This window comes from Pan paniscus, chromosome 16, assembly GCF_029289425.2.
Source record: "Pan paniscus chromosome 16, NHGRI_mPanPan1-v2.0_pri, whole genome shotgun sequence".
NCBI classification, from domain to species: Eukaryota; Metazoa; Chordata; class Mammalia; order Primates; family Hominidae; genus Pan; species Pan paniscus.
In genome coordinates, this window is record NC_073265.2 from 62,699,194 (window position 1) to 62,722,997 (window position 23,804).

Here is a 23,804-nt window from a genome sequence, read left to right on the forward strand (position 1 = left end):
TCTGATTACAGTGGTAAGAACTTGCGGTAACAATGTTGAATAGAAGTGGTGAAAGTGGACATCTTGTCTTGTTTCTTATCTTAGGGAGAAAGCTTTCAGTATGAAGTTAACTGTAGTTTTTTGTTTTTTTTGTTTTTTTTTTTTATAGATGCCCTTTATCAGCTTCAGGAAGTTACTTCTATTCCTGGTTTGCTGAGTTTTAAAATCAGGAATAGATGTTGGATTTTGTCAAATGTTTTTTCTGCATTCTCTCATATTGAGGTGATCATATGGTTTTTCTTTTTTAATATGTTAACATGGTGAATAACTTTGAGTTCACAATATTTCTGATTTCCCTTTTAATTTCTTATTTACCCATGAGTAAATAAGAATATTTGGGGTTTTTTTCAGAGACCTGTTTTTGATTTCTAATTTAATGCATCTGTGCTCAGGTAACATTCTCTTAAATCAACCAGAACTTGCTCTGTGGCTTAGAATATAGTCTTTGTGAATGCTCTGTGTATACTTGAGAAGAATGTGTTTTGTGTTGGTGTTAGATGGAGTGTTCAATAAATGTCGATCAATCATGTTGGTTGACAGTTGCTCAAGTCTGCTATATACTTGGTGATTTGCTATGTGCTTTTTCTATCAGTTATTGAGAGAGGGGTATTAAAATCTGACTGTAATTGTGAACTTGTCTATTTCCCCTTACAGTTCTATCACTTACTGCTTCGTGTATTTTTAAGCTCTGTATTGGAGGAATACATGTTTGGGATGATTATCTTTCTTGATTAATTGACCCTTTTATTATTTGAAATGACCTTCTTTGTAACCTTTTGATATTCTTGTCTAATATTAATAAAACCACTCCAGTTTTTATTTTTTATTTTTATCTTTTTAGTGAAAGAGTCTCACTCTGTTACCCAGGCCTCTGGGTGCAGTGTGCAGAGTGCAGTGGTGCAATCATAGCTTACAGCAGCCTTGAACTCCTGAGCTCAAGTGATCCTTCTGCTTCAGCCTCCCAAGCAGCTGGGACTACAGGCATGTACCACTGTGCCTGGCTAATTTTTAAATTTTCTGTAGAGATCGAGTCTTGCCGTGTTGCCCAGGCTGATCTCAAATTCCTGGCCTTAGGCAAGCCTTAGACTCTTTTTTTTTTTTTTTTCTTTTCTAAGACTCCGTCTCCCTCCGTTGCCCAGGCTGGAGTGCAGTGGCGCGATCTTGGCTCACTGCAAGCTCCACCTCCCGGGTTCACGCCATGCTTCTGCCTTAGCCTCCCGAGTAGCTGGGACTACAGGTGCCCACCACCATGCCCAGCTAATTTTTTGTATTTTTAGTAGAGATGGGGTTTCACTGTGTTAGCCAGGGCAAGCCTGTGCTGAGATTGTAGGAGTGAGCCACTGTGCCTGGCCTTACTCCAGCTTTCTTTTGACTAGCATTAGCTTGGTATATATTTTTTCTATCCTTTTGTTTTTAACCTGTTTGTTTTTATATTTAAAGTGCATTTCTTGTAGGCAGCATATAGCTTGTTTTGTCTTTTTTATCCAATCTGACAACCTCTGCCTTTAATTGAGGTGTTTACATTTAAATGTACTATTATATTTAATATGATTATTGATAGGGTTGGGTTTAAGTCTGTTATCTTGCTATCTGTTTTATAATTTTCCCTTCTGTTCTTTGTTCCCTTTTAATTTTGATCTTGCCTTTCGTTTGGATAAATTGAATATTGTTTATCAATATAATCTCATTTATCAGTTATCTTTTAAAGATATTTAGGTAAAATTTTTATGTATTTGCCCATGTAATTACTATTTCCAGCACTCTTCATTCTTTTGTGGAGATCTTAGTTTTTATCTGACATCATTTTCTGTCTTCCTGAAGGACTTCCTTTCACATTTCTTTCAGTGCAGATCTGCTGGTGATGAATTCTTTCTGAAGACATCTTTATTTCCTTTGAAAATTTTGCATCTTAATATGGTGCCTTCATTTAAAAGTTCTTATTTACTTAACCATCCAACAAAATATTGGGTGTCTATTGTGTGCCAGGTACTATCCTAGGCATTTGAATATAACAGTGTCCAAAATGGGGGAAAAAAATCTCTATCTTCATGGAGCTTAATTTCTGCTCAGGGAAGACTAGTAACAAGTAAATATAACAAAGTGGTAAGAGCTATGGATAAAAATAAAGCTGGAGAAGGGAATAGGAGTACTGTGGTTTAGGTAACATGGGGGAGTTTTCAGATGGATGGTTAGGAAAAGTTTTACCTGAAAACACGATATTTAAGCCAAGGTTTGAAGATGGAGTGAGTCATGTGGTATCTAGGAGAAGAGAATTTCAGATAGAACAGCAATTGTAGAAGCCCTGAGGTTTATAATAATCAGTGTGCCTAGTGGGTTCAGGGAGCAGGAAGGAGGCTAGTGTGGCTGATGAGAGTGCACAGTAGGTGGGTGCTAGAGGACAAGAGCAGAGAGGCAGTGGAGGGCCTAGACTGTGGAGTGCGTTGCAGGAGCTTCTGAATGAGATAGGGAGCTATTGCAGGGCTGTAAGCTGGAAATGACATGATCTGACTTATATTTTTAAAGGATCACTCTGGCTACTGTATCGAGAATAAACTCCCGTGTTGGAGAAGGGAAGCAAGAACAGAAATGGAAAAGCCAGTTAGGAGATTATTATAATAATCCAACTACAGAGAATGATAATTTAGACAAGACCTATAAGAAGTGGTTGAATTATGGATATTTTGAAGATAGACATGAAGGATTTGCTGATGGATTGGATATGAGCGTGAGAAAAGGAGTCAAGAATGATTCCATGGTTTAGCCAAAGAAATGGAAGGAAAGAATTAATTTCTTCAGTGTTGTATATAGAAACCTGAAAAAGAAGAAAATTATTTTCTGAGGTGAAAATATTGTGATGTCAAATGTCTACAACAGCCTAGCACAGGGTAGGTACTTTGTAAATAATGAATGAGAAGGTTAGGAGGTCAAGTTAGGGGCTGTTAATTTTGAGATAACTATTAAACCTTTACATGGAGATGTTGATTGGGTGATTAAATGTAGCAATTTGGAGGGCAAGAGAGTAGTCTAAACTGGGGCTCTCCTGGAAGTTGTTGGCTATGATTTGAAAAAAAAAATAATTTGGGAAAAATAGAAATCTTTATAGTGAGTGTTTCTGTCCAACAAGAGACATATGTAAGAATGTTCCTAACAGTATTATTTGTCGTGAACCTAAACTGGAAAAAATACCCATCAGCAAAAAAACAAACAAACAAAAAAAGGGTGGTATCATCATAGAATGTATTCAAGAATCATGAAAATGAGTACACATGCAACAACATTGATGGAGCCAAATGTCAAATAATTCTTTATGATTCCACTCATATAATTAAAACTAAAGTATAGTGTTAGAAGTCAGGATGGGAGATTATTTTAAGGGAAAAAGAAGCAGATAATGATTTTAAGACAGCAAACACTAGAGGACTTTCTGGAAATCTGGTAATGTTCTATTTCTTCATCTGGGTGATGTGTTTGCTTTGTCATCGTTCATTGAGCTGTACACTTATATTTTGGATGCTTTTTGGTATATATGTTACATTTCTTAAAACAAAACATTAAACTATCATGTTAACACATTGCCTTCCAAAGAATTCATTGACCAGACTGTAGTTGTGAAAGCTGTACTTGACTCCTAGCTATGCTTCTGGTTCTAACTAGTCATTAAAACACACAGGATAATTCATTTACACTGTGACAGGAAGAGTGTTGTGCCACTGACCAAGTTCCAAATACTGGGAAAGAGGGAGAATTACAACCACTGAAGGAATTAGTGCAGGTCTTATTGTATCCCCTTTGATATCTAAAATGTTATTCACTTTTTAAGTTTGGAATTTAAAATGAATTAGAGAAAACACAGTAGAAACCTTGGATTTAACTATAGCATTAAAACTCCAAACCCCGCATTAAAACTCCAAACCCCACATATGAAACTATAAGAGCATTGTTAGTAGAATGCAGTAACCTCATAAAAACATATCTAAGTTGAATTAGGTATGTGTTAATTATTTTGAACTTTGGGCATTAAGATGAGTCTATAACATCTTATTGTTTATGTAAGGATGTTTACCTTACGGTATTTATTAAGGATATGAAAGCCACCTATATAGTATAGTCACTTAAGACCCAGATCCCACTCTAATGTATCTATCAGTCATGTCCTTCCCTGACATTTTGATTTAATTTCTTCGGTTCCTCACTACATCTCGATAGGTTGGAACTATAGATCAAATCTAACAAGATAAAATATAATGGGGCTAATCCAAGGTTTTATGTTTAGGTTCAAGATGAATAAAGGGAAGTATGATTTACCAACATAGGTAATGAAGTGTCAGGAGGTTATATTGATTTAAGATCAAACTCTTCAGTGTACTACCCTCTCAAAAAGTTAATGTGATTATAGGCAACAGTATTGCAAGTAATGGGAAATAATCAGACTACACCAAGCAGATTATGGTAAGTTTATGGCACCATATTTTAAGAGTGACACTGACAAACTAGAGCTCATCCAAAGGAAAGCACCAGATGTTAAGGGGTTATGAAAAATGGAGGGCCGGGTGCGATGGCTCATGCCTGTAATCCCAGCACTTTGGGAGGCTGAGGTGGGCAGATACTTGAGGTCAGGAATTCGAGACCAGCCTGACGAACATGGTGAAACCCCATCTCCACTAAAAATACAAAAATTAACCGGGCATGGTGGCGCATGCCTGTAATCCCAGCTACTCGCGAGGCTGAGGCAGGAGAATCGCTTGAACACAGGAGGCAGAGGTTGCTGTGAGCCGAGATCACACCATTGCACTCCAGCCTGGGCAACAAGAGTGAAACTCTGTCTCAAAACAAAAAACAAAAAAGAAAAGAAAAATGGATTACATGGCTGAAGAAATTGGGACTGTGAAGTCTTACAGCAACTCTGTAAGGTGCTATCTCCATTTTACAGAAAGAATACTGAGGCTCAGAGAGAATAAATTATTTATTAAAATGTAACTAAAAAGTGGTTGGCTCAGGACCCACAACTCATGATTCTTAATCTGATATTCTTTCTGTTTCAAAATATTGGCTTTTAATTTTATTTTTTAAAAGTCTGGCTGTTAGCCTATATATATATGGAGAAGCTTAAAGTTGTAAGGGAAGGGTTACAGATTAAATGAATGGAAAAGCAAAGAGAATGCTCGGAGTAGAAAGATCAATATGAGAAAACACTTGGTCATCAGTATTGTAAGTTTATCAGTTATAGAAATGTATTATCTTTTACATATTTTTCTCCTTCTCCCTTTCAAGGTTTTTGATTCCAATGAAGAATCTGGATATCTTGTTCTCACCATAGTTATATCAGGTCATTTCTTCATTTTCCAAGGACAGACACTACTGGTAGGTTTTATGCATAATAGTTTAATATGGAAATACATCTTTGTCTTCTTAGCTTTACGTGAATTTTTGTATCCTCAAGCTTCTTCAGTCTCACTGTAATTCATCAAGGTCAACACATTAAGCATTTATCAAATGTGCCATAACAGTGGGAAATACAGAAATGTACTGAATATTGCCTGCCCTAAAGGGGTTTAGGATTTAGTTGGGAGTCGGAGTGGATCAAAAGATTGAAATTAACCAGTATGATAAAGGATTCTGTAGTAAGGGAGATTGAGTTAAGATAGGCTTGTTAAGAAAGACAAGTGTGGAGGGTTTTCCAGATAGGGAAAACAGCATATGCAGAGGGATAGATTTGCAGAAATAAAGAAAACAAAAAGGTGTTATTGTTAATTGATAGCGTCCTCTATAAAACTCTAATTTTATGGTGATACATGTGTTCTTTATTCTGAATATATGTACACTTTAGGAAATTTTGGAATGAAGAAATATGTAAAGAAAATAAGAATCAACTTGGTTGAAAGTTTAGGTTTTATTTGGTACATAGAAACCAAATGAAAGAAAAAAAATTGGTAACTTCCAATCAAAGGAATTGTACAAGAAACGAACATATAATGGAAAGTTATTATATCATTTAGCTGTGAATGGGGTCTACATTGACATAAATTCATACAACAAATATTTACTATCTACATGGGCATAATTTAACAAATATTTATTGAGTAATTGTATATGCTAGGCATTTTAGGGGATGCTAGGGATATAGCAGTGAACAGTGAAGACAGAAATCCCTTTCATTATGGGATATCATCATTCTAGTGGGGGAAAAACAGCAATAAGCAAATAGGTCAAATACATTTAAAAGACATTAATTCTTTTTGGATCACTTACATGTTCTATCTTAATATGGTAGGATCTCACATGTGTATGTTGTGATGATTCATATTTCCGCTTAAATATAGCCTTCTCATTGAACGTGAGATGACCTGCAAAGTCATCTTTGTATTCCTCGTGACTTTTAAAACTGCAGCATGCGTTGTACTATTTTGCTTTATCTGCTACTGTCAGGGTCTGCATCAGTTGCAAGAGATAAAGGTTTCTTCAGCTGCTAATGAGTGTTGCAAATGGTAGACTTGAAGAATACCTAGTGCACAATTAGTTCTCCCTGCCAATATCATGGGTCTTTGCTGAATGGTGACATTAATGCAGTTTGGCTTCCTCGGGCATAGGAGACCACCCCATACTGTGTCTCTGTTCCATCTTTTTGCCCCAGTGGTGACTATTATGAACAAATGGATAGAAATTTCTTTGTATCACACATAGAATGATTTTTGCACTGTAGTCACAAAACCAAGTTATCAAATTCCAAGATACCCACTACTGAGAAATGTAAGGATAACTCTGCAATTTGGTGCATGTTGCATATACAGTCATGTGTCTCATCACAACATATTAGTCAAGAGAGGACCACAGATATGATAGTGATCCCATTAGATTATAAGGGGGCTGAAAAATTCCTATCACCTGTGATGTCTTGATGATACTGGCCCTTGTAGGCATAGGCTAATGTGCATGTTTGTGTCTTAGTTTTTAACAAAAGGTTTTTAAAATACAATGATTTTAAAAATGTAAAACTAGAAAAAATATTGTATATGTTTTAAGTTATTGTAAAACAGTCCAAATGTTTTTTAAAATTTTTTTGAAGTTTATAATGTAAAAATGTTACAGTAAGCTAAGGTTAATTTGTGATTGAAGAAAGATACTTTTTAAAATAAATTTATTTATAAAAAATAGTCATTAAGGAAATGCAAATTAAAACCACCATGAGATAACAATACACACTTAATTAGGATAGTTAACTGAGTGTACAGTGTTTATAAAGTCTACAGTAGTGTACAGTAATGTCCTAGGCCATCACATTCATTCACCACTCACTCACCCAGAGCAATTTTCACGTTGCAAGCTACATTCATGGTAAGTGCCCTATACAGGTGTAATGTTTACTGTACCTTCTCTATGCTTAGATATACACATATTTAGCATTGTGTTAGTGTTACGGTTGCCTACAGGGTTCAGTACAGTAACATGCTTTACAGGTTTGTAGCCTAGGAGCAATAGGCTATCCCACGTGACCCACATATGTAGTAGGCTGTACCATCGAGGTTTGCATAAGTGTACTCTATGATAGTCACACAATGACAAGATCACCTAATGACACATTTCTTAGAACATATCCCCATTGTTAAGTGACATATGACTATACATATATAACTTGAATATTGTAATTTGTTTAATCTTTTTTAAAATTATTTTTAAAAATCACTTTTATTGAGGTATAATTTACATAAAATTCACTGACTTTAAGTGTTCAATTTGATGTTTTAATAAATCTATATAGTCATGTAACCATCGCCACAATCATGATACAGAACATTTCAATTAACCCAATTTCCTTGTGCCTCTTTGCAGTGAGCTTCTCTGCCCACCCTCAGCACCTAGAAACCATTGATCTGCTGTCACTCTAATTTTGCCTTTTTTAAAATAATTTTTGTTTATATATATCTTTAATTGACAGATAAAATTGTATATATTTACTGTGTACGTTATTTTGAAGTATATATACATTGTAAAATGACTAAATCTAGCTAATTAACATATGCATTACCTCACTGTAGTTTTGCCTTTTCTAGAATTCATGTAATGGAATCATATGATATGTAGTCTTTTCAGTTGGGCTTCTTCCATTCAGTATAATTTGAGATTCATCTCTGTTGTTCCATGTTATCAGTAGTTTATTCCTTTTCATTAATGAAGAATATTCCATTGCATAGGTAAACCTATTTTGCTTATCCATTCAACTTTTGATAGACATTGGGGTGGTTTTCATTTTTTCAGCTGTTATGAATAACACTACTGAATATTTGTATATGAGCCTTTGGGCATGTTTTCATTTTTCATCGTTAAATGTCCAAGAGAAGAACCGCTGAGTCATATGGTGTGTCTGTGTTTAACTTTATAGGAAACTGCAAAACTGTTTTCCAAAGTTGCATTCTCATAAGCAACGTATGAGGGTTCCACATATTCCACATCCTCACCAACACTTGGTATTGTCAGTCTTTTTAACTTATCTATCCTAATAAGTGTGTAGTATTATCTCATGGTGGTTTTAATTTGCATTTCTTTAGTGACTAATACTGTTGAGCATCTTTTCACGTATTTGCCATTTGTATGTCTCATTGGTGAAGTGTCTGTTCGTGTCTTTTAACCATTGAGTTGTTTGCCTTCTTACATTCGAATTTAAAAATTCTTACTCTGGTTACAGCTCTTTTATCAGAAATGTGTTCTTCAAATATTTCTACCAGTTTATAGCTTACCTTTTCATTTCTTTGTGTCTTTTGAAGAGCAGAAGTTAAAAATTTTGAAGTTCAATATTTTTTTCTCTTATGGTTTATCCTTTTTGTATACTACTTAGGAAATTTTTACCTATGCCAAGATTGCAAAGTCATTTTTTTTGAGTCAGGATCTTGCCCTGTTACCTAGGCTGGAGTACAATGGTGTGATCATAGCTCACTGCAGCCTTGACCTCCCAGGCTCAAGTAGTCCTCCCATCTCAGCCTCCTGAGTAGCTGGGACTGTAGGCATACACCACCATGCCTGGCTAATTTGTTATAGTTTTTGTAGAGACAGGATCTCACTATGTTGCCTAGGCTGCTCTCAAACTCCTGGACTCAGGCAATCCTCTCACCTCAGCTTCCCAAAGTGTTGGGATTATAGGCATGAGTCACTGTGCCTGGCTGCAAAGATTTTTAAAAATGTTTTCTTCTAGAAGCTTTATGCTTTCAGCTCTTATATTTAGGCCTCTAGTTCATTATGAATTTTTTTAGTATTAATATTTTTTATTTTTATTTCATGTAGTGGTCCTTCTTTCCCACAATTAAAGCAATGTGGTATTGATAAAAATTACTATATTATGGAATGTAATCATGGATCTTAGGCAATTTACTTCTGGAACCATTGAATTAATTTTAATATATGGTGACAGTTAAGAATTTGGGTTTATTGGCCGGGCGTGGTGGCTCACGCCTGTAATCCCAGCACTTTGTGAGGCCAAGGTGGGTGGATCACTTGAGATCAGGAGTTCGAGACCAGCCTGGCCAACATGGTGAAACCCCATCTCTACTAAAAATATAAAAACTAGCCTGGTGTGGTGGTGGGCACCTGTAATCCCAGCGACTCGGGAGGCTGAGGTGGGACAATTGCTTGAACCCAGGAGACAGAGGTTGCAGTGAGCCGACACGGTGCCACTGCACTCCAGCCTCGGTGACAGAGTGAGACTCTGTCTCAAAAAAAAAAAAAAAAAAAAGAATTTGGGTTTATTTTTTGCACGTGGATATCAATTATTTTAGTACCATTAATTGAAAAGACTAGCTTTCCCTCATTGAATTACCTGGGTATCATTGTTTAAAATTAATTTGCTAAGTAAGTATGTGTTAGTCTATTTCTGGACTCTTTTTTGTTCTGTTGATCTATATGTCTATCCTTACTCCAATAACACACTGTCTTCTGCTTTGTTGTAATTTTTGAAATCAGGTAGTTTAATTCTTCCAACTGTGTTCTTTTTCAAAGTTGTTTTGACTATTATAGGTCATTTGCATTTCCATATAAATTTTAGAATGACATTTCCTACAAAAAAGCTTGCTGGGATTGTGATGGGACTGATTTGAATCTATAAATCAATTTGAGAAGAATTGATTTCTTTTACCATCTTCTAACTAGTGAGCATATTTAAAACTCTCCATTTATTGATTTCTCTCATCAATGTTTTGTAGTTTTCATAATACAGGTCTTGCACATACTTTGCTAAATTTATCCACAAATATTTCATATTTTTTATGTTCTTGTAGGTAGGATTTTAAAATTTCAATATATAATAGTTTGTTGCTGATGTTTAGAAACATAATTGATTTTTAAATATTGACCTTGTATCCTGTGATGATCTTGCTGAACTCATTAGTTCTGCAGCTTTTTTGTAAATTCTTTAGGGTTTTCTACATACATGGTCTGTGTTCTGTAAATAAAGATGTTTTACATTCTTCCTTTCAATCTTGTATACTCTCCCTGCCTGCCTCACCCGCTTCCCACAGATTATGCTGGCTAGGATGTCCTTTTCAATGTTGAATAGCAATGGTGAGAGTTGATGTCCTTGCCTTGTTTCCCCATCTTAGGGGGAAAGCATTTAGTCTTTTCACCATTAAATATAATGTTAGCTGTAGGTTTTTTTTTGTAGATCCAATTCATAAAACCAAGGAAGTTCCCTTCTATTCCTAGTTTGCTAAGGGACTTGTTTTTTCCCTTTGAGCTTCTGGTATTTATCTATTTTTAAATAAAAATTATATATATTAATATACATATAATTAAGGTATACAATGTAATGTTTTGATATACATTGTAAAACAATGACTGTAGTCAAACTAATTAACATATCGTTACCTCACAATTACCATTTTATATATGTATGGTGAGAATAATTAAGATCTATTCTAGCAGATTTCAAATATACAATATAGTGCTATTATCTATATTTATGCTGTACATTAGATCTCTAGAATTTATTCATCCTATATAACTAAAGCTTCATACCCTTTGACCAACATCTCATTTCCTCTACCTTCCCTGGCCCACCCCTAGTAACCACTATTCTATTCTCTGCTTCTATGAATTTTACTATTTTAGATCTCATATATAAGTGAGATCATGTAATTTTTGTGTGTGTCTGGCTTATTTCACTTAGCATAATGTATTCCAGGTTCATCCATGTTGTTGAAAATGGTAGGATGCCTTCTTTTTTAAGGCTGAATAATATTCGTGTGTGTATATGTACCTATATACATAACAATTTTTTATCCACGTATCCACTGATGGACCCTTAGGTTATTTCTGTATCTCGACTGTTGTTAATAATGCTGCAGTGAATGTGGAGTACAGATACCTCTTCAAAATACTAATTTCATTTCCTTTGGGTATATACCTGGAAGTGGGATTGCTGGATCATATGGTAATTCTATTTATAATTTTTTGAGGAAACTCCATACTATTTCCCAAAATGGCTATACCAATTTACATTACCACCAACATTGTACAAGGATTGCTTTTTCTCCATATCCTCACCAATACTTCTTGTCTTCTGTCTCTTTAATAGTAGCCATCCTAAGAAGTATGAGGGAATAATGTCATTGTGGTATTAATTTGCATTTCCCTGATGATTAGTAATGTTGAACACTTTTTCTTATACCTGTTGGCCATTTATGTCATTTGTGGAAAATGCTTATTCAGGTCTTTTGCTAATTTTTTTTATTTTTATTTTTTTGAAATGGAGTTTCGTTCTGTCACCCAGGCTTAATAATAAATAAATTATTTAAATAAACAAATTTATTTAAAATTTTTAAATTTTATAATAAAATTTTTCAATTACTGAATCAACCTTTATTGTAGAAATATTTGATTTTTAAAATTATGTACATATGTAAGTGTGATAAAAATAAGAATACACATTTAAAATATATTTTGCCCCCTAAATTACAGAATAATTTTCATCAGTTCATGCCATTTATTCATAATCTTTCTTGGCCTCCACAGAAAGCAACACATAGAAGAGCAAACACATTTGGATTATAACGCATTTATAACACGTGTAATTTTATGTTGGTATTACATTTACACACCCTCTCCTTTCATACTAATCTGGGTCATGATACATTTTTAGAACTTTTTTTTGAGATGGAGTCTCACTCTTTCGCCCAGGCTGGGATGCAGTGGTATGATCTCAGCTCACTGCAACCTCCGCCTCCTGGGTTCAAGCGATTCTCCTGCCTTAGTCTTCTGAGTAGCTGGGATTACAGGTGCCCACCACCACGCCCAGCTAACTTTTGTATTTTTAGTGGAGATGGGGTTTCACCATGTTGGCCAGGCTGGTCTCGAACTCCTGACCTCAGGTGATCCACCCACCTCGGCCTCCCAAAGTGCTGGGATTACAGGCCACCGCACCTGGCCTTAGAACTTTTTTCATAAAAGGTAGAGACAGGACAGCCATAGACAGTTTTAGCCATTTCTGTCTTAGTACAGTTATTCAATCACTGGCATGAATCTAAATATCATATATTTATATTTTCAAAGTTGTGTGGAAGCTGCATCCATAAAACCCCTCCAAAAAGTAGTAACAGCCTAGTAGCAGCTTCATGTGTGTGGTATGTTTATGTAAAACTCAAAACACGTCAACATGGTTTTGGGCTTTCTGCTTGGTCCTGGGAAGTTATTTAAATTTAATTTCCCTTAACCATCATAGGTCTTTGATTGCCACTCCCTGTGAGATCCATGGGAACTTAATGCTTCAGATTAAACTGCATGCATGGTATCTAGTAATACTACAGATTTCCATCTTGCTTGTTCATATAGCACCTGCATTCAACTGGGGACATCACTGCCAGAGGGCTCCATGGAGACATACCACTAGACTGTTCTATTGTCATTTATGTCAAAGGGTTAATATAGCAAGAAGGCTGAGATATCTTGACCCCATCCTCAGTTTACCTTGGACTTGGGCTCAACTGACTTTCCCTTGCTAGTCTTGAGAGTTTGAATAGATTCTCCCTTGGCCGTTTTGGGTTTCACATTTTTTTTTTCCTAATTGTGGTAAATACATGTAACATAAAATTTACCATCTTAGCTCCCTTTTTTTTTTTTTTTTTTGAGGCGGAGTCTCACTCTGTTGCCTAGGCTGGAGTGCAGTGGAACAGTCTCGGCTCACCACAACCTCTGCCTCCCAGGTTCAAGCAATTCTCCTACCTCAGCCTCCTGAGTAGCTGGAATTACAGCTGCACACCACCACGCCAGGCTAATTTTTGTATTTTTAGTAGAGATGGGGTTTCACCATGTTGGTCAGGCTGGTCTCAAACTCCTGACCTTGCGATCCGCCCACCTCGGCCTCCCAAAGTGCTGGGATTACAGGCATGAGCCACTGCGCCTGGCCTATCTTAACCATTTTTAAGTGTACATGTCATTGACATTAAGTACATTCCTATCATTGTGCCACCATCAGCACCATCTATCTCCAGAACTCTTCATCTTGCAAAACGAAAACTCTGTACCCATTAAACAACTGCCCATTATTTTTCCCCCAAGCCCTTGGTAACCACCATTCTACTTTCAGTTTCTATGAATTTGACTATTGCAACTACCTCATATAATGGTGATATAGTTTGGATGTTTGTCCCCTCCAAATTTTGTGTTGAAATGTAATCCCCAGTGTTGAAGATGGGGCCTGTAGGAGGTGTATCCTTCATGAATGGCTTGGTGCTGTCCTCACGATAATAAGTGAGTTCTTGCTCTGAGTTCATGCAAGATCTGGTTGTTTAAAATAGTGAGGCACTTCCCCCTTCTCTTGTTCCTGTTCTTGCCATGCGACATGACTCTTCCCCCTTTGCCTTCTGCCATGATTGGGAGCTTCCGAGGCCTCACCAGAAGCTGAGTAGATGGTGGTGCCATGCTTTCTATATGGCCTGCAGAACTGTGAAACAAATAAACCTCTTTTCTTCATAAATTACCCAGCCTCAGGTATTCCTTTATAGCAACGTAAAAACAGCCTCTAATACAAGAGGAATCATACAGTATTTGTCATTTTGGACTGTTTCACTTAGCATAATGTTATCAAGATTGCTCCATGCTATAGCATATCAGATTCCTTCCTTTTTAAACAGAATAATATTCTACTGTAGGTATATACCACATTTTGTTTACTGATTTATCTACCAATGGATGTTCAGTTGTTAATACCTTTTGCCTATTGTGAATAATGCTGCTGTGAACATGAGTTTACAAATATCCCTTTGAAACCCTGCTTTCAATTAATTTGGATATGTACTCATAAGTAGAATTGCTGGATTATATGGTAATTCTATTTTTGATTTTTTTTTTTTTTTGAGGAACTGCCATACTCATTTCCACAGGGGCTATACCATTTTACATTCCTAGCAATAGTGCATGACAGTTCCAGTTTCTCCACATCCTTGCCAATGCTTATTATTTTCTGTTTTTAAAAACAGTATTGATCTTAGCGGGTGTAAGGTGGTATCTCCTTATGGTTTTGATTTGTGTTTCTCTAATCATTAGTGAGATTGAGCATCTTTTATGTATTTGTTGCCCATTTTTGTATCTTGTTTAGAGAATGTCTATTCAGTTTTCTTTTTCAAAAAAATATTTAACAGTTTATTTTCTTTGAGTCCTTCTGGTCAGGCTTTGGCAGGGCTCTCTGGATTCCTCTGGTCATGTTTTGAGCTGCTGCTGCTGCAACTTTTAAAGGCTGTTTTTGCTTCTTCAGCTTTTGAGTCTCTTGGAACATCCAGAACGCACAGTCTTCTCAGTCAGGACTTGGCAATGGGCTGCTCCATCAAAAAGATGTGCTCAGTCCCCAGTGTGTCTTCTCAGAGACATCATATTGGTCTAACGAAGGTTTTTGAGCATCTTTTTCCTCTGGACAGTGCCCATCACCAATAGTATTTGTGGGTTTTGTTATTTCAGTGTTTCTGCTGTGTTCTTCATAATTGTGGGCTTTGGTCAAGGGAATAATTCGAGCCTCCAGGAAGCTGGTGTCCTTAGGGTTTGCCACGACTTTGTTCATCAGATGTTCTTACTTGATATTTAGCTTCTCCTTTTGGTTGGTCATTTCCAAAGACAAGGATCTTTTCACTGTATCATTGCCCTTCTCAATTCCAGGGATGGTCTGGTGGTCTTTGAGCAGCATGGAAAGGGGAAGGTCATGGTCCTGTCTAGGCCAGACTGGTTTCTGGATGGTGTATCTGCTGCAGCCTGGAGGAGGAGACTGCAGACCCCTTCAGTTGGGAGGAGACTGCAGGCCCCTTCAGTTGGAAGGAAGCCTGGCATTCCCTCAGCCCAGCAGCCCAAGGACTGGGGTCTGGGTCACTGCCTGGGTCCAATAGAACTCGGCACTCTCTATGTGGCCCTCAGCATGGTGACTTCTGACCCCCACCAACTCCCCCGGGGCCTACTCCACAGCCTCCAGCCCTTTCACTGTAGGGACTGGGTTACACAGGCCTCTTCAATTTTCTGATTGGGGTTTTGTTGTTGTTGTGTTGTGGAATTGGTGTTGTTTTTTTAAAATGATAATTCCCCTTTACACACACACATGCATACACATCCTCCACCTAGTGAATGTAGCTTTTAAAACATTTTTGGCCAGATCTCATGTGATCTTCTCCACTCCTGTTTCTTCTTTCAGCTTGGGTGAGGTGTAGGATAAGCACTATGAGCCCTTTTTAGGGTAGGGACTAGAAAGTGTGGCTTTTCTTGGAGCACAGAGCTCTGTGCCATGCTGTGCCCTCTCCCCAGTCACCCTTATATATCAAGTTGCTTCTGCCACCTGCTTCTTTGTTGCCTGCTCAGTCCTCCTCGGCTTCTTCTGTCCTGGAGCTGGAGCTTCTGATTATTAGCAGGAGGTACACTTACTCTTCAGTGGGCTGCCATCTTTTCCTGGATCTCAAATTCATTCTTTAAAAAAGTGGAATTCATAACTCCTTTGGGGATATTTCTCCAAATTTAAAAACACATTCTCTTACATATCATTGTAAACCTCTAAAGATCTACCTTTTGTCAGCATCTTCCTTCTCAATCCAGAAGTTGCAGAAGCCAAAGTTTCAAGCCAGGTTCTAAATATATCCAAATGGGAGAAGTTATTTCCCAAGGCTTTAGCCTCTATTTCCAGCCATTCCTTTTTATCGCAGTTGGCTTTGGTCCAGCATGAGTGTCTTTACCTAAATATAATTATGCCTGAAACACAGAATGGTTTTGAGACAATTTTAACTCTGTTTGTCTGGAAAACATGGGTCATTCTAGAAATGATAGAGTTCATCAAATTTTGGGTTTAGTTTCCTTTTTATTTTTCACACCCGGCCCAAATGTTCTTCCAACAGGAATTGTCTTTCTGTTTACCAGTGAAAATGCTATATTCCTATTTAAGTGAACTCTGAAACCTTTAAACACTAATTTTAACCCAATTAGTTTTTAAAAATGTCCAAATCAGTCTTAACTACAGAATCTTCTAAAAGGAAAGATTTAGCATAAACTTTTAAAGTCAAGTTATTCATACCATTAAACTATTTATTTAATATTTATTTTGAGATGGAGTCTCGCTCTGTCTCCAGTGCAGTGGCACGATCCCTGCTCACTGCAACCTCTGCCTCCCAGGTTCAAGCGATTCTCCTGCCTCAGCCTCCCGAGTAGCTGGGACTACAGGTGTGCGCCACTACGCCCAGCTAATTTTTGTATTTTTAGTAGAGACAGGGTTTCACCGTGTTGGCCAGGATGGTCTCGATCTCTTGACCTCGTGATCTGCCTGCCTCAGCCTCCCAAAGTTCTGGGATTACAGGTGTGAGCCACCGTGCCCGGCCAACTGTTTAAATCAGAACCTGTCTATTCTTTGGCCACTGATATGGTTTGGATCTGAGTCCTACCCAAACCTCATGTTAAATTGTAATCCCCAGTGTTGTAGGTGGGGCGTGGTGGAAGATGATTAGATCATGGGGGTGGTATCTCATAAATGGCTTAGTACTAACCTCTTGGTACTGTCCTTGAGATATTGAGTGAGTTCTCATGAGATCTGGTTACATAAAGTGTGTGGCGCTTGCTCACCACCTTGCTCCTGCTCTTGCCATGAGATAAGCTCCTGCTTCACCTTCTTTAAGCTCCCAGAGGCCTCCCCAGAAGCAGACGCTGGTGCTGTGCTTCCTGTACAGCCTGCAGAACTGTGATCTAGTTAAACCTCTTTTCTTTATAAATTACCCAGTCTCAGATATTCTTTATAGTAATGTAGGAATAGCCTACTACAGCCACTTTTTCAGGAAAGAATGAGGGAAACAAAGCTCTTCATAACTTTATCACCCCCTCCCACATTTAAAACCACTGTGATCAATTTAATTCCACTTTTGTGTGTTTTGTTATTTCTCTTATAAAGACAGTTGGGTTAGCAAGAGTTAAAGCATTTTACTGTTCTACGTTTATACTGTCCTACATCTAAATAAACTTCAGCTCTTATGCAATACTTGCTTGCAAATTTGCTGATTACTCAACTGGAAGAAATATGAGGCGAGGCAATCTTCCACCATACCTTTTTTCCTTTTTTTTTGGAAACGGAATCTCGCTCTGTCACCAGGCTGAAGTGCGATGGCGCAATCTCGGCTCACTGCAACCTCCATCTCCTGGGTTCAAGCGATTCTCCTGCCTCAGCCTCCTGAGTAGCTGGGATTGCAGGCACGCACCACCATGCCCAGCTAATTTTTGTATTTTTAGTAGAGACAGGGTTTCACCATGTTGGTCAGGCTGGTCTCGAGCTCCTGACTGTGTGATCTGCCCGTCTTGGCCTCCCAAAGTGCTTGGATTACAGGCATGAGCCACTGCACCCGGCCACCATACCTTTCTTATCTTCCTGGCTTTTCAGCTCCCTTTGGGAATCTGTGATGTGAAAAACCAGGGAATAACGCCTTAAGCTATCTTACCTTTCCCTCTTTTACCCATTGGGCTCAATTTGTCAGCAGGGGGTTCTTAGTCCATTTGTACTGCTATAACAAAATACCACAGACTGAGCATTTTATAAGCAATGGAAATTTAATCTTACAGTTTTAGAAGCTGGGAAGTCTGAGGTGCCAGCAGGATTCGTGTCTGAGGTATCTCTACTTCCAAATGGTGCCTTGTTGCTGCATCCTCCATAGGGGAGGACTGCGGTATCCTTACATACAGAAGAACATAAGAGAGGTACTCTATTCTGGCTGGGCGCAGTGGCTCATGCCTGTAATCTCAGCACTTTGGGAGACTGAGGTGGGCGGATCACCTGAGGTTGGGAGTTCGCAACCAGCCTGACCAACATGGAGAAACCCCATCTCTGCTAAGAATCCAAAATTAGCCAGGTGTGGTGGCACATGCCTGTAATCCCAGCTACAGGAGAATCGCTTGAACCCAAGAGGCGGAGGTTGCGGTGAGCTGAGATCGCACCATTGCACTCCAGCCTGGACAACAAGAGCGAAACTCTGTCTCAAAAAAAAAAAAATACTCTATTCCCTGAAGCCCTTTTCTAAGGACCCTAATCCCATTTATGAGGGCCCTGCCCTCATGACTTAATCACCTCTTAAAGGTTCTACTTCTGTATACTATCATATTGGCAATTAAGTTTCAACGTATTACTTTTGAGGAATACATTCAGACCATCAATTCCACCCCTGTTCCCAAAATTCTTATTCTCACATGCAGAATATATTCATTGCATCCCAGTACCCCCAAAAGTCTTAACTTGTTCCAGCACCATTTCAAAAGTCTTCAAAGTCCAGAGTCTCATCTCTAAATCAGATGTGGGTGAGACTCAAGGTAAGATTCATCCTGAGGTAAATTTCTTTTCAGCTGTGAGCCTGTGATATCAAACAGGTTATATCCTTCCAAAGTACAATGGTGAGATGGGCATAGGATAGACATTCCCATTTCAAAAGAGAAGAAATGGTTAGGAAGAAAGGGATAACAGGTTCCAAGTAAATCTAAAACCTAATAAAGCAAACATTAAGTCTTGAGAGTAATCTTCTTTGACTTCATATCCTACTTTTGTACACACTGGGGTGGAGTTGGGCTCCAAGGGCCTGGAAGGCCCTGCCCGTTAGAACTTTGTGAGCACGGCCCACACAGCAGTTCTCATGGGTTGGAGTTGGGTGCCTGAAGCTCTTCCAGGCTAAGATCACACTCTGGTGGCTCTACAGTTGTGAGATCTCAGGAGTGGTGCTGCTCCCGTGGCCTCACTAGACATTGCCCTAATAGGGAGTCCTTGCAGTAGCCCTGCATCCGTGGCTTCACTAGGCATTGCCCTGGTGGGGGCTATCTACAGTGGCCCCACCATGTGGTATTTTTTTTTGCCTGGGCCCTAAGGCTCTCTGAGCCATCCTTTGATTCTAAGTAAAGGTAGCCATGCCTCCACAGCTTGTGCACCCTACACACCTGCAGAATTAGCACCATGTGGATGCTGTCAAGATTTATGTCTTGTGCCCTCTGGAGTGGTGGCCAGAGCTGAACTTGGGCCCACCTTAGTCACAGCTGGGATGGTCAAGGAACACTGCGCCAGAATTCTGGGAGCAGAGACTTGAGGCAGCCTGGAGCAGTGAGCACCAAGGTCAATGGGCACTCTGGGTCCCTCCCTTAAAACTGTTCTGCCCTCAAGGCTCTGGCATTGTGGACCTATGATGGGTGTGGTAGCCTCAAAGTTCTTTGAAATACTTTTGGGGTTATTTTCCCATTGTTTTAATGAATTGTATCTGGCTTTCTTCTATCCACACTATTCTTTTTATCAAATAGTTGCTTGGCCATACCTTTAGGGTTTTCTTCCAAACACTCTTTTATATTCTTTACATGGCCAGGCTGAGAATTTTCCAAATCTTTATGTTCTGCTTCCATTTGACTATAAATTCCATGTTTAATATCTCTCTTCTTGCAGTTTATTATAAGCAGTTAAGAAAGTCCATACAGCACCTAGAGTATTTTGCTCAGAGATTTCTTCTACTAAATATTCTATTTCATTGCCTTTAAATTCTGCCTTCCTCAAAGCAGTGGGACACAAACACAATTCAACCAAGTTCTTTGCCATTGTATAACAAGAATGGCCTTTCCTCCAGTTTCTAATAAGATATTATTTATTTTTGTATAAGACCTTATCCAAATGGTCTTTACTGTCCATATTTCTACCAACATTCTATTCACTACCACTTAGATTATCTCTAAGACTGAGGCTTTCTTTATAGCCGTCCTCTTCTAAGCCCTCACCTGAATCATCTTTAATGCTGTGTTCATAGCAATATGGGCCTTTTCCAGCATTCACTTCAAAACTATTCCAGCCTGTACCCATTACCCAGTTTCAAAGCCACTTCCCCATTTTCAGGTATTTGTTATAGTAACACCCCTTTCTTGGTACCAATTTCTGTCTTAGTCCATTTGTGCAGCTATAACAAAATGTCACAGACTGGGTAATTTATAAACAATAGAAATGTATTTCTTATAGTTCTGGAAGCTGGAAAATCCGGATCAAGGCACCAGCAGGATTGGTGTCTGGTGAGTGCTGCTCTCTGCTTTTGAGATGGCATCTTTTTGCTACATCCTCCATAGGGAAGGAAAACTAAGTCTTCACATGGTGGAAGAGCAGAAGACAGTGAACCCATTTTCTGAATGCCCCTCCCCCACCTTTTTTTTTTTTTTTTTTTTGAGACAGAGTGTCACTCTGTTGCCCAGGCTGGAGTACAGTGGTGCGATCTCAGCTCACCGCAACCTCTGCCTCCCGGATTCAAGCAATTCTCCTGCCTCGGCCTCCTGAGTGGCTGGGATTATAGGCAGGTGCAACCATGCCCAGATAATTTTTGTATTTTTTTAGTAGAGATGGGGTTTCATCAACATGGTCAGGCTGGTCTTGAACTCCTGACCTCAAGTGATCCACCGACCTCAGCTTCCCAAACTGTTGGCATTACAGGTGTGAGCCACCGCGCCTGGCACCTGGAGCCCTTTCCTAAGGGCCCTACTCCCATTCATGAGGGTTCTGCCCTCATGACTTATTATTTCTTAAAGGCCCACCTCTTAATTCTATTATATTATTATTAACTTATGTAAGTTTCAACATTTGAATTTAGGGGAACACGTTCAGTCCATAGTGAGGGGAGAGTCTGTGCACTCTTACATGGCTACTCCAGAAAAAAAAAACAAAAAACTCACTCAACTCTCTAATCACCCAGCCTTCCTCAGGCAGCAGTTCCCTTATTTGCTTCCTAGCAGTCCTTCCAAACTCTAACAACAGTGGTGGTTTATCTGTGCCAATCTCATGTCTGATGCCAACTGTAGCATTTCAGGTAGTGGAAGGAGTGAGTACACTCAAACACAGTAGAGTTCCTTGCTTAATCGTAAATGTGGAATCTTTTGAGAGTGAGGTGACCACCCATGACTGGAATAGGTACAGTGAATCTCAGGATAGCTTTTGCTAACCCCATTTTCTGATGAAACTTTGCTAGGCTGTAGCCCTTATATACTTGGGACCTAGGTCACTATTCCAAAAGAATTTCACTAATAGCTTCTGATTAAGAGAATGTTTACAAGCATTGGATTTACATCTGCATTTTTTTCAAAGATAGAAAGTTGTCAGTGCTCAGATGTCCATGAAATTATTCTTTTGCCAAGCTTTTCAGCATTCTGGAAATCCACAGTGCTCCTCACATTTTCTGTTGGGATACTAAGGTTTTGTTATGTATTATTGGCATTATCTCTATAGAATAAGAATATTACGTCTTTGAATATATGTTGAAATAGTTTTGCGTGGTTTGTCATTGACTATTCTTAAAATGAGTTTTATTAGAGTACAATTTATATATAATAATAAAGTATCTGGGCACAGTGGCCCATGCCTGTAATACCAGTGCTTTGGGAGGGTGAGACAGGAGGGTCTCTTGAGCCCAGGGGTTCAAGACCAGACCTGGCAACATAATGAGACCCTATCTGTACAAAAAATTAGCCAGGCATGGTGGCATACACCTGTAATCCCAGCTATTCAGGAGGCTGAGTTCAGAGGATTGCTTGGGAGATGGAGGCTGCAGTGAGCCCTGGTCGCACCACTGTATTCCAGTCTGAGCAACAGAGCAAGACCTTGTCTCAAAAAATAAAGAATTTATATATATAATATACTCACTGAGTTCATTGAATTTTGATAAATGTATTCAACTATATAAACCATCACAATCATGATATGAACATTTCTTTCATTCCTTCGCCCCCACCAAAAAAAAATTCCCTCTTGCTTGCCCACCTTCATCCCCAGAGAACTACTTTCTGTCTGCTTTCTGGCACTACAGATTAGTTTTGCTTTTGCTGGAAATTGATTAAATGCAATTATTGTAATATGTGCTCTTTTTGTGTCTAGCTTCTTTAATTCAGCATGATGTTTTTGAGCCTTATCCGCATCATGCTGAATTAAAGAAGAACATTGTACATGTTCTTTTTTTGTTGATTTGTATTTCATTTTATGGATGTACCACAATTTGCTCATCTATTAACCTGTTGGATATTTGGGCTATTTCCAGTTTGGGGAAATTATGAGTAGAGCTGTTATGAACATTTATATATAAGTCTTTGTGTATTATCTTAATTTCTTTTGGGTAACACCTTAGAGTAGAATTATTGGGTTTCCCAGTAAGTGTCTTTATAAGAAAGAAGTAACTTCAAAAGAAACTTCTGTACAGTTTTTCAAAGTGATTGTATCAGCCAGATGCAATGGCTCACGCCTGTAATCCCAGCACTTTGGGAGGCTGAGGCGGGTGGATCACATGAAGTCAGGAGTTTGAGACCAGCCTGACCAACATGGTGAAACCTTGTCTCTACAAAAAAAATTTAAAAATTAGCCAGGCCTGGTGGCACATGCCTGTAAGCCCAGCTACTTGGGAGGCTGAGGCAGGAGAATCGCTTGAACCTGGGAGGCGGAGGTTGCAGTGAGCTGAGATCATGCCGCTACACTCCAGCCTGGGTGACAGAGTGAAACTCTATCTCAAGAAAAAAAAAAAAGTGATTGTACCATTTTGCTTTTCCACCAGCTTTGTTTGGCAGTTCAAGTTGCTCTATAATCTTGCTAACAGTGGTGCTGTCAGTCTTTATAATTTAAGTTATTCTTGTGTGTGTGCAGTGGCATGTCATTGTCATTTAGTTCTCATTTTCTGAATGACTAGTGAAGCACATTTTTTATATGCTTATTGGCCTCGTTAAGAAACAGAACATTTTCAGTATCCCAGAAACCTTTCTCATATTCCCTTCCAGTGACTACTACACACCCCACTCCCCAAAGACTAACCACCATCTGACTTCTAATAGCATAGTTTCCCTGTTTACGTACTTTATATAAAATGAATAATACAGGACTCTTCTGCCTTCTTTTGCTCATCATTATATTTATGGGACTTGTCCATATTATATTTATGGGACTTGTGCAAAATGAGATTGTTCATTCTCATTTTGTGAATATATAACAATCTATCCATTGATGGGTGTTTGAGCAATCTCAAATTTTTAGCTACCACAAATAGTGCTTCTGTGAACACTCTTGTATATCTTTTGGTGGACACTTGTATGTGTTTTTGTTGGGCATACAACTAGGAGTGGAATTAATGAGTTATAGGGCAGCGCTTCTCAAACATTAACATGCATATGAATTATCTGGTCTCTTATTAAAATGTTGATTGTGAATCACCAGGTCTGGGATGTAGTCTGAAATTTTGCATTTCTAGCAAACTCTTGATGATGCCGATTTTACTCATCTATGAACACACTTTGAGGGACAAAGTCATAGA

At 38.5% G+C, this 23,804-nt stretch overlaps 1 protein-coding gene across 2 annotated transcripts in view; it reads left to right on the plus strand.

The window, feature by feature from the left end:
- REC114 (REC114 meiotic recombination protein) overlaps positions 1-23,804 on the plus strand; it is a 112,797-nt gene that overhangs the window by 27,513 nt on the left and 61,480 nt on the right. For both annotated transcript variants that reach the window (XM_003818569.5, XM_055098509.2), the window contains exon 2: positions 5,311-5,400. In XM_003818569.5, the coding sequence (XP_003818617.1) occupies positions 5,311-5,400 (90 nt within the window). The remainder of the gene's footprint in view (positions 1-5,310; positions 5,401-23,804) is intronic.